The sequence below is a fragment of the Ctenocephalides felis genome, unplaced genomic scaffold, assembly GCF_003426905.1.
Source record: "Ctenocephalides felis isolate EL2017-DRISC unplaced genomic scaffold, ASM342690v1 CF-g0.4_SCAFFOLD_01170, whole genome shotgun sequence".
Classification (NCBI taxonomy): Eukaryota; Metazoa; Arthropoda; class Insecta; order Siphonaptera; family Pulicidae; genus Ctenocephalides; species Ctenocephalides felis.
The window spans coordinates 27,889,506-27,900,695 of NW_020537324.1; the positions used below are offsets into that span (position 1 = coordinate 27,889,506).

An 11,190-nucleotide genomic window follows, 5' to 3' on the forward strand; every position below is an offset into this window, starting at 1 on the left:
AGATGATTTGAATGGTTTTATTTTAGTCGGAAACTCAATAACACAATCTTTGAAATATCTAACCATAGATAAAATCAAAAAGAGTATCAACATAGATATCAAAATCAAAGTCATAGATAAAAAAGTAAAGTTCAAAACCACATGATCATGGCCATCAACCCCATAGAGAGTAATCGACTCTTCTGTTATCTATGGAGTGATCAAACAAACCAACGTCAATGTGACAGATGGTGACAGAATTCTCAAATACTAAGTAACAATCGTAACAATATTTAATGTAATTTAATGTTCTCAAATACACGATAAAGTTTTTTTCAATAAATAGATTAAGAAACAAAATGAATGTAATTTTTCATTAATCAAATATTTATGTAAAGTCCCCATTATATATATTTTTAATATTTTTAATGATTTACATTTTAATTAAATAAAACCATACTGATCAAGAATCATTTTTTGACATAATTATAAAGCAATATTACGTTTAAAGAAGTAATTAACTATGGCGAGTGGAGATCATGCTCCTTTAAGCATTGCCTGTGCTCGCGCTCTAATTGATAAAACATATGACAAAAGAAAGCAAGCCGCATCAGAAATAGAAAAGTACATATTCATACAATTTGTTTATTGTTTATATTATTCTTACATATATTTAATATATATTTTTATTAAAAATTTACTGCAGAATGGTTAAAGAATTTCATGCCAGCAATAACAGTGCACAAATTAGAAAATTATTAAAGGTATTAGAAGATTTTGCTAGTACTCCAAATGCACATGCTAAAAAAGGAGCATTGATTGGCCTTGCTGCAGCAGCTGTGTCGCTAAATAATGTTTGTAGCAACAATATATAATACTATTTAATTTAATTTTAATGTAAATATTTTTGTTTCAGGATTCCGCCTTATATATAGATAAACTTATTGATCCTATTCTTAGTTGTTTTAAAGATCAAGATCAAAAGGTCCGCTACTATGCTTGCGAGTCTTTATATAATGTAGTTAAGGTAAGAAAACAATTTAACTTATTAATTTACACTAACATATTTATTGAAAATTGATTTCCTTAGTCCGCGAGATGTGCTATCCTTCCTCAGTTCAATAAAATTTTCAGCTCAATGAGTAAACTAGTGACAGACCCTGATTTTCAAGTTAAAAATGCAAGTGAACTATTAGATCGTTTATTAAAGGTAATTAATTGAATTACAATTATTTTTATAATTAAATTTATGCATTAATTAGAGATATAATATAACTAGGATATAGTGACTGAAGGCATGCCATTTGACTTAGTTTCATTTATGCCACTAATCAGGGAACATATGTATGGAACAAGCAGTCATGAACATGCTTTCATAATATCATGGATATCAGTTCTTGATGCTGTGCCTGATATTGATTTAGTAATGTACTTACCAGATATATTGGATGGTTTATTTGCAATGCTACAAGATAATAAACCAGAAATTAGAAAGATGTATGCTATTAGATTATAACCAATTAACATTAAATTATTTGCTACTTTTAATTTACTAATGACAATAGGTGCGAAACAGTATTGGACCAATTTCTTCGAAGTATTAAAAAAAATCCAAATAGAGTTAATTTCACCGAATTTGCAAATATTGTGATTATGCAAGCTGAATGCTCAATGAATGGTCCTATTCAACAACAGCAGCTTATAACTCAGGTACATATTAGATTAAAAAATCCAGAAAACTAAAAATTGAAGAACTGTTCTTACTTCAGTTTATAGCTATAACATGGATTAAAGAATTTGTTCAACTGTCTGGTCGATGTATGCTACCATTTCTGTCAGGAATCATAGGTGTAATATTACCGTGCTTAGCATATGAATCAGATTCCAGGAGAAGTAATATTTAATTTCTAAAATAATTTTTAAAATGATACATATTTTATATTTTGTTATTTTTACTTTAGATATAAAGGAGACAGCAACTGCATTGAATTTAAGTCTTCTAAAATTAGTTGCCATTGAAGCTGGTGATAATTGTAGTCGAGGTGAGAATATATTAATATTTAGAAATTACCAAGTTAACAATATTTTCATCACATAGAAGGAAAATCGGAAACCGATATTAATATGGCATCTGTGATTGAAGTATTATTAAATAATCTGATAAATGAATCTGTGCAAACTAAAGTAGCTGTTCTTGAGTGGATTCATCATCTGTATACACAAATGCCATTGCGGGTAATATAATAATCGTAATAACTACCATGTAATAATTATTGAAAATATTTGTTTTATGCAGATGGAAACTTATACCAGTACATCCATATTTCCAGCATTACTTAAAGTACTCTCAGACAAGTCAGATGAGGTTGTTGTTCCATGCCTTCTTGTCTTAGCTGAAGGAGTTGCTAAGAAGCCTGTCAATCAAAAAGTTCTCTCTGGTAATTGTTTAAACTATTTTGGTACTTTATTCAAACTTAAATATTCAAGCAAATATTTGTTTATAAAATATTGTCAGTAAATAGATTTTGGTTATAATGAAATATTTATTAACTCGCCGAAGGTGAAAATGTTTTTGCAAAAAAGTCCAATTTGCTAAATGCCTATTTTATGTTTTCTCAACGTTTCAAGTCATTTTGAATCAAATGAGACCAAATTCGGAAAAGTAATAATATTACAGTTTATATTAAATAATGATTTAATCGCAATATTTTCATTTTATTGGCAGTTGTAACACACGAGGAGCGAGACTTGCATTATGAACACTTTTTGAAGTGTTTGCTAGATTTATTTAGGTCTGACAAGCAGCTTCTAGATGAGCGTGGTTCTTTTATTCTAAGGTCTGATTTATAGTTACACTAACATGTTTCATAATGCTTAAGCATTAGTATAATAATTATATTATGTTAATATTAATTAACCATTTCTAGACATTTATGTGTACTTCTGAACGCGGAAGATATTTATAGAACTTTAGCTAATATTCTTCTACATGAAACAAATTTGAAATTCACTTCCACAATGGTTGAAATACTGAATATGCTACTGTTGACTGCGAGTGAATTATATACACTTCGAAATATTTTGAAAAATTTGAAATCAAAGGTTGGTATTGAATGAATGTACATAAATTTAGTGATAATGCAATTCATTTTTAATCAGATTTATTTTTAAGGAAAGCATTTCATTGTTTGTATGTCTTTATAAGTGTTGGGCCCACAGTCCCGTATCTACTATTGCCCTATGCTTATTGTCTCAGAACTATCAACATGTCAGCGTCCTGGTTAAATTATTGTATCCTTTAAAAACAATTTCGTTTAGATGAAATTTTAATACGTATATTTTTTTTACTTTCTATATAGCGGTAATTTGGAGTTAACAGTTGATTTATTGATAGAAATGGATAAACTGATACAACTTATAGAATCGCCAATATTTGCATGTAAGTTCACATTGTATATTAATGTTCAATGAAATTGTTGATAAATTTTGGACACAGATTTATTTTTCTGTGCTAGAAGTTTTCTTTTCCTGAAAAAAAAATTTAAATTTGTCATTTATTTTATCCAACTTTTTGAGTATATGCCACTTCTTCAGAAAGTATCAAAAAATAAAAATAAACTAAATGTTTTTAATTATTCAAAAATATAAAGAATTCAGTTTTTATTTTCAAAATCCTGAAAAATCAAGTTGTACATTCACTTAAAATTATACCTTGAGCTACAATTAATAATCTTATTTGAAGCCAGTTAACAAAAAATGAACAAATGGAATAATTCTAATTTGAGAACTATATCTACTTTCATTAAAAATAAAAAGATTTTCAGAAAGAACTGTTAAAAAAAAACAAATTATTGGGTAGCATGATTAGGGATTATCAAAAAGAACTTGCCAGATTGCATATAAATTTTTATAGTTAGGAATTTCAACATTTAATAAAATGGCTAAAATGAATTAGTAAAATAATTAACATATCTGCCAGACCTGGTTGGTTTTTACCCAAACAATTAATATAGCATCACTATGCTCACTTTTAATGTTCAAAAATTAGTTGAAAGGCAACCTTTTCAAGATCACAGCTAAATAAATTAAAAAAAAAAAAATTAAATTATTCCTTTTATCAAGTTGTGTGATACAGTTAATGTAATTTATGTCGTTTCAAGAGTAATGCAATCATATTTTAATTTTTCTATAATATTAATATTTAATCATAATTTTGCAATAATTTATTTTACAGTTTTGCGACTTGAATTGTTGAGTAGTTCGCGTGGAGCACCACTATTATCCGCATTATATGGAATTTTAATGCTTCTGCCACAGACAAAATCGTTTCATATCCTGAAAGCACGATTAGATTGTGTACCGGCTTTAAACATATGTTGCCTGCCCAATAAAGATAAAAGGTAATTCTGATATATTACGAATTTTATAATATTATCATTGATTTTCCTTAAACTTATGAATAAAAAATATTTTCAGAATTGAAGAAGATTCTCTTGACTCAAAAGTAGATTTTAAAAACCTACTAGAACATTTCAATAAAGTACAAAATAATCAGACAGCCTTCAAAGCTCAACAAAGAGCACATATTCTATCAACATTGCAGCGAGATATGAACTTAGTTCAAAACGGATCTTAAATGAAATTTTCGTGTTCAAATGATGAATATATTGATACATTGTATTATAAAATTTATATTTAGATAATAAATAGATTCAATAAATAATGTGAATGAGAAGCATTATTCATTTTTGAAGCATTTTATATTCCATTGTGCTTACAAACATTAAAGAACGTGATGTTTTATCTAACAACATTTGTAGTTAAGAATGGCCACAACCACTACGCAATCAGAGTGTTTAAATTTAAACAATAGATGGTCTATTTAGTATCATATAAAATAAGAATTTTAACCAGTTATAAACTCTCATCAATAAACCATGACATGCATATCTTTATTATAATGATGAATTAGAGAGCTAATTACAAATATTAATATTTCAAATGTGAATATAATTAGAATACAAAAGCATTTAAATAACTAAAATCCTATGAAACTTATTTTCACCCCAATATAAAGTTACCCAGCCTTTATTTTTGAGTGACAGTTATCATATTTAAAAACTATAGTTATTTTACAAATGTGGTTTTAGAATTATTAAAGCCAACTCCAAATAAATCAAAGTTGCAATCATCACATTAATGGTGTATACCTTTAAGACACACTTTTATAACATTCAAATCTTTTAATGATGAAAAAGTTTGATTATATTCATTTTGCAGCTTCCCATATTAAATATTGCAAATCTTATGAATTCAACTGGTAAGTTCCTGTAGTAATTCTTCAGTACTTCGTTGTTGTTTTCGAAATTCCTCCATGTATTGTTTAGGAACTGTCCAATCTAGTAAAATTTGTACATTACGTTTCAAACGTTCAGCCTGGCTGATATTTGATTCAATGCAAGGCTCTCGACCTGAAGACTTTATAGAAGCTATAAGGACATCATCAATTAAATTTTTATTGAAACCTAGTTTTTGCAATTTGTCTGGTGATGATATCCTTTGTAGTAAAATAGATAAAAGCAAGCGCATTTTTTCTAAGGCCATAGGGGTTCTACAGGCTTGTGGCGCTCACGCAGTGCACGATCTATAGCCTCAGCAGGGTCTAAATCTTCATCTATTGATTCTTCTTTTTTACATTCTGAAGCATGTTCATTCAAATCAATTTTGGTACGAAAAAATCCTTCACAGTTATCACAAACATATGGTTTATTAGTCTTGTGAATACAAAGCATGTGCTTTTTCAAATGGGGCAATTGTGAAAATGCTACAGTATTCTCTTTACACAATTTGCACCTGTAAGGTTTTTCACCAGTGTGTCTGCGAATATGCAAACGCAAAGCTGTTGAATGTGCAAATGCTTTCCAACAAACCTGACATCGATAGGGCTTCTCTCCAGAGTGAGTTCTTTGATGAACTATGAGATGAGATCTTTGAGCAAATGTAGCTCCACAAGCAGAACAGCCATGTGGTTTCTCTTGAAAATGTGTACGTAAATGCTGTGGAAGATGCCCTTTGAATTCTTTATTACAAATATCACAATGAAATGTCTTAACATTTTCATGAAAACAAGTCAAATGCTTTCTCAGTGCATCTGGCCTTATAAAGCTTTTCCCGCACTGATGGCAAGTATAATCTCGAACTTCTAAATGTCTGTTAACATGGAGCTTTAAATTACCCGAAGTAGTAAATGTAGCAGCACAATGTTTACATTTATAAGGCCTCAGACCTGAGTGAGTATAAGAATGCTGTTTGAGTTGACCACCACGAGCAAAACGCATAGGGCAATTAGGACACTGATAAGGTTTGTGACCAGTATGGACTCGGAGATGTAAACGAAGTCTTTCTTTTAAAGGAAAAATCTTTTTACAATATTCACAAATAAATAGTTCAGTTTTCTCGTCCAAACTACTAGAATGATGGCAAGTTATATGATTTCTTAAAGCTACTGCCTGTCTAAACCTGCGACCACAATCATTGCAAGCAAAGGGTCGTTCACCTGAATGAGTTCTACTATGTTTGCGCAAATCATTTTTTCCTAAAAATCGTTTACCACAATCACCACACTCATATGGTCGAGACTTTTCTTTGGCTTTAGTCATTGTTAAACTTATTCAAATAGTAAATGCAAAAATTTTAGGCAAGAGTTATTCAATGTATAAATTTGGCATAAAAGACTAGAATGTTGATCATATATTTAAGCTGTTCTAACATATTAGATCATGCGAATGCAAAGTGATCTCTACAAGAAATAAAATCCCACCACCATATAATTTATGTTGACTTAACTACATTTTGTATTAGAACCATTCACCATCAGCTTACAAATTGAATTTAAAGTGAGCTGCAATAAAAATAATCATTTATTGCTCTTTTATAATTAATACTAATTAAATGTATTGTGCAATTTTTTATAATTAAAACACTTACCATTTTCACAAAATTGATTGACTTACAATAACATGCTTGATACAAACTTTCCACTCCATTTATTTATTCATTTTAACAAATTATATCTATCAATTTGTCATATTTTATCAAATAATGTTTTAAACTAAGAAGTCCCATATCCTATCCCTTATTTGACAGATTAAAAACTTTGCACATAATATCGATTTCTGCATACAGGAATCGAGCCAAATCGAGCCAATCGAGCTCGATAAAAGAAGTTTTTTTGTTGTTCATAAACTTATCGATATCGTAATCATATCGTAACTATCGATCCATAGATAAGGCAATGGATTTTAGGATTTTACATCGGCACACTAGCGCTGCGTGTGTGACACACGAAATACTTAACCGGTCGCTGTTTTGTTCGAAGTCAGTTCGAAGTAAATACGCCCTTTGAAAGCTTTTGGCTTTTGGTTTTGATTTAACTCGACTTTAAAAACGTTTTGCGTTGAAACAAAAGAATTCATAGATTTACTAAATCGTTCATTGGATTATTTTTTATTGTGGAGAACAATACATACGTTTCAACACATTAGTATGACAAAAAATATTTTCAATGAAAGTGATAATTCAAGGTAAAATCTTTATAAAAATATAAAATGGCGTCAGATAACACTAGTCGTAACTTGAATGATTTACGTGTATCAGATCTTCGTGAAGAATTAGAGAAACGTGGTTTAGATAAAACTGGAGTGAAATCGGTGCTTGTTAAGAGATTGCAGCAAGTACGTATTGAAAATGATTTATAAATGTGTTCTTTATTGAATTAGTTAATTACTCATTACAAATAGAAAATCATTAACATCCGTATTGACATCGTAGTTATAGTTACCGTAATTGATTTCATGTTAGCCTTTTCGGGTTGCTTTTCTTTATGTACTATATTGGTTTTAAAGTTTTCAGTCACTTTTTACTTTATATTTGAAAAGCTATTTTAAATTTATTTGGAATATGCTGACATTCTAATGGAATATATTTTATAGGCCTTGTCTGACGAAAGTGCGAATTCTGAATATAAAGTAACATCTGATAGTGTACAGATTGAAAACGCAGCAATGGACAAATCTGAAAATTTGAATACCGATGATGGTGTAGAAGAAAATGAACATGCAGAAATTAATCCAGATGAAGTTGATCCAAATGATATGGTAGTAAAGGATGAATTAGATGCTTCTATTGACGAAAATGACGCCAATGAGAACACTGAAAAAGAAGAAAATATGGAGCAGGTAGATGTTAAGGAAGAGGAAGAGGAAGAAGATGAAGAAAAATTTGAAAAAATGGCTGACAATCACTATGAACTAAAAAAATTAGAAGTAAAGGTGTGGTTTTATTTATGCTTCAGCTAATTGAGTAATTAGAACTTCACTATAATTAGATTTCAATTACTTTCTCACCTATATATATATTAGGGTGGTCCTTAAAATGGTCATTTTTGAATTTCCTTGCTCCCAGGGGCTCAAATGGTTCCAAATAGATGAAAAACAATTCTCTGAAAGTTTAGCTCTTAATATTAACGTTTAGATAGAGCGCAATTCAATCAAAGTTTGTATGAAAAGAGCATAGAAAACATTTTGAAAGATTAAAAAAAAAGTTTTAGGTATAACTTAGCAACAAATGAATGAGTTTTATTTATTCATAAAAGTGAGTTTGCTAAATTACATCTAAAAAACACTTTTGAAATTTTTGAAAATTTTTCCGTGCTATTTCCATACAAACTTTGATTGAATTGCGCTCTATCTAAACGTTAATATTAAGAGCTAAAACTTTCAGAGAATTGTTTTTTATCTATTGGAACCATTTGAGCCCCTGGGAGCAAGGAAATTCGAAAATGACCTTTCTAAGGACCACCTAATATATATATATATATATATATATATATAATATATATATATATATATATATATATATATATATATATATACACTCACAAATTCCGAGATTGGCATCCGAGTTGAAAGGGTTTAGGGGCCGTTCAAGTATTACGTAAGCACTATAGGGGGGGGGGGGTTATTGATTTGCTTATTTTGCCTATTTTTGGTAAGAAATTTGCTTACTTTTGATGACAAAGGGGGGGGGGGTAAATGAATTGTTTAGTTACTAATTGACTTACTTATGTCATAAATCTTGTAGTCTGCTAGTATACTTGAACGATCTATCCAAATTGATTCAGGAAAAAATAGTGTGAAAAGTTTTTCTTTACCAATACACACCTGAGTGCCAAGTGGGCTATTTTTAATTCTAAGCATTGATTCAAATTTTCAAGTAAAAATGGACATTGCTGCTGCACGATTGGCAGGTTGTCTACTGCAGGCTTCAAAACTCAATCCCTTCTGCATGTGTCCATGCATTTTACCATAAACCATGGAACACCATAGATTAAAATGGAATACAACTTTATTAAAATTTAATAGTTCCAATTTAAGTCATTTATAATCACCATCTATAAATATATATATGGCACACATCAAGTCTCAAAACGTATAAAAATAAAATATTTTTCTTAACTTATTTTTCATTTTGTTGAATGGTTGTTTAAAAACACTTCAAATTTTTTTAACATAAAAAACTATCAAGATATTTGATCTTCTATATATCATCTATATATATATATCTATATATATAATATATATATATATACAAAAAAAACAAATTGTTTTTTATTATTGGGTTTACTATTGGGGAAAAGAAACAATGAATATATATATATATATATATATATATATATATATATTATATATATATATATATGATGTTTGACTCAACACATTATGTATATCTTGTGATTGCAGCTAAATTAATAAAATATCATTTTCTAGGTTGAAGATTGTGCATCTAAGATACGCCCTGGCCCTGCTTGCTCAAAATTGAATCATCCAACATTGGTTACTAAGGCTAAATCTGCAAGTAACACAGCAGAAAATAAACCTGATATCAACCAAGGTGATCAAGACGATTCAATAAATTTAACCATTGGGGAAGATGAAGAAAAATTATTACAGGAAGCTGTAAGTTTTTTTTTTAATCTTGATATTACTTGATTTTTTTAATATTGATAATTGCTCATGTGCTCATGATTCATTAAGGAGGGTTTTCTCTAGTGTAGAGGCATCAATTTAGGTCATTTAAATTCATTATAAAAAAGGGTAGCAATTTTTCACTATATTTTTTTATAATTATTAACATTACAAGAGTACAGGAAAAGGTACACATATTCTTAAATACTTAATTTTTTGAAACAAGTAAAAACTTCTGAATTCCACACTAAAAAACTCCTTTAATAAGTTAAATATTTAATTTTCTCTCATATGCCATTATTTCAGTAATATGTTAATTTTACATAATAGTAATGAATTTACTTTGCCCATTAATATACCTGTTTCACATAATATTAATGAATTTTACTTTTGCAGGAAGATTCTCATCCTCGTAGCAAGGCATCAGGTATGTTTTATTTATTCATAGTTTAATTATGTAAATATGTGATAAGATTGCACATGCTTAGGTTATAATTTAGTCTGTTGCATACAAATTCAATTAAAGAATCAATAGTTAAATTATATGAATGGAGAACGGCAGATACTCAAATATCTTCAATTGGATAGCAAGTGTAAAATTATGTTGATTTATGTGTAGAATATCGACACTACCAATATAGATATATAATACCGATGTATTATGATGTTGATATTATTGTCACACTCCTGATGTGGGAATATTGACATATTTAGGAAACTGTAAATTTTGTTCTGAATTGGATTTTACCTAAGACATATATTTTGAAAATGGAGGAACCAAAAATGAAAGTTTTTATGAACAAATTTTATCTAATTATTTATTCGTTTTTATAAATCTGTCAAATTATCATGAACAACAAGAACATTATCTGTGTCTTTATAAAGTGAATAATTCAATGGAAATTTGAATGGAAATATTACATTAGATTAAAAGGAAATATAAACTGATTAATATTTGTGAGTGTACTTCAAGTATGAGTATGAAACCATAATAAACTTAAATAATCAGCAAAATATTGGTGAAATAAAATTGTCAATGAAGATGCATCAAACAAGAAAATTGAATAAGTTAATAGTGATTAGTACATATATAAAAATATGTGACATCCAGATACTTTCAAGATTTTTAATTAAGAATTTTTTATATTCGAATAAGGATATCTCTATAAATGTTTCACACAATTTT

At 28.8% G+C, this 11,190-nt stretch overlaps 3 protein-coding genes across 3 annotated transcripts; 2 read left to right on the forward strand and 1 right to left on the reverse strand.

Moving 5' to 3' along the window:
- The first annotated feature begins 322 nt into the window (after positions 1–322).
- On the forward strand, positions 323–4,615 carry LOC113367027 (protein VAC14 homolog). Its single transcript, XM_026608657.1, has 16 exons — positions 323–603; positions 686–833; positions 896–1,006; positions 1,070–1,189; positions 1,259–1,476; positions 1,545–1,689; positions 1,749–1,872; positions 1,941–2,021; positions 2,078–2,214; positions 2,276–2,417; positions 2,705–2,816; positions 2,907–3,081; positions 3,152–3,270; positions 3,339–3,418; positions 4,214–4,379; positions 4,456–4,615. The coding sequence occupies exons 1-16, from the start codon at positions 503–505 to the stop codon at positions 4,613–4,615; spliced, it is 2,139 nt and encodes a 712-aa protein (XP_026464442.1). The 5' UTR covers positions 323–502.
- A 647-nt stretch (positions 4,616–5,262) lies between these two features.
- LOC113368002 (zinc finger protein OZF-like) lies at positions 5,263–6,716 on the reverse strand. The gene is made up of 2 exons (XM_026609561.1): positions 5,648–6,716; positions 5,263–5,600 (listed from the first exon to the last, which is right to left on the reverse strand). Exons 1-2 carry the CDS (start codon positions 6,636–6,638, stop codon positions 5,293–5,295), a joined length of 1,299 nt encoding a protein of 432 aa, XP_026465346.1. The 5' UTR covers positions 6,639–6,716; the 3' UTR covers positions 5,263–5,292.
- Positions 6,717–7,442: 726 nt separating this feature from the next.
- LOC113365743 (scaffold attachment factor B1-like) lies at positions 7,443–10,558 on the forward strand. The gene is made up of 4 exons (XM_026607278.1): positions 7,443–7,712; positions 7,971–8,309; positions 9,807–9,995; positions 10,401–10,558. Exons 1-4 carry the CDS (start codon positions 7,587–7,589, stop codon positions 10,455–10,457), a joined length of 711 nt encoding a protein of 236 aa, XP_026463063.1. The 5' UTR covers positions 7,443–7,586; the 3' UTR covers positions 10,458–10,558.
- The last annotated feature ends 632 nt before the right edge of the window (positions 10,559–11,190 follow it).

Excerpts from the sequence above, each read along its gene's own strand:
- LOC113367027 (XM_026608657.1), top strand. The coding sequence starts at position 503 with ATGGCGAGTGGAGATCATGCTCCTTTAAGCATTGCCTGTGCTCGCGCT. Across the intron at positions 3,419-4,213 it reads AGAATCGCCAATATTTGCAT|TTTTGCGACTTGAATTGTTG; the intron begins GTAAGTTCACAT and ends TTTATTTTACAG. Across the intron at positions 4,380-4,455 it reads CTGCCCAATAAAGATAAAAG|AATTGAAGAAGATTCTCTTG; the intron begins GTAATTCTGATA and ends AAATATTTTCAG.
- LOC113368002 (XM_026609561.1), bottom strand. The coding sequence starts at position 6,638 with ATGACTAAAGCCAAAGAAAAGTCTCGACCATATGAGTGTGGTGATTGT. Across the intron at positions 5,601-5,647 it reads AGAAGAATCAATAGATGAAG|AAGCCTGTAGAACCCCTATG; the intron begins ATTTAGACCCTG and ends CGTGAGCGCCAC.
- LOC113365743 (XM_026607278.1), top strand. The coding sequence starts at position 7,587 with ATGGCGTCAGATAACACTAGTCGTAACTTGAATGATTTACGTGTATCA. Across the intron at positions 8,310-9,806 it reads TAAAAAAATTAGAAGTAAAG|GTTGAAGATTGTGCATCTAA; the intron begins GTGTGGTTTTAT and ends ATCATTTTCTAG. Across the intron at positions 9,996-10,400 it reads AAAAATTATTACAGGAAGCT|GAAGATTCTCATCCTCGTAG; the intron begins GTAAGTTTTTTT and ends TTACTTTTGCAG.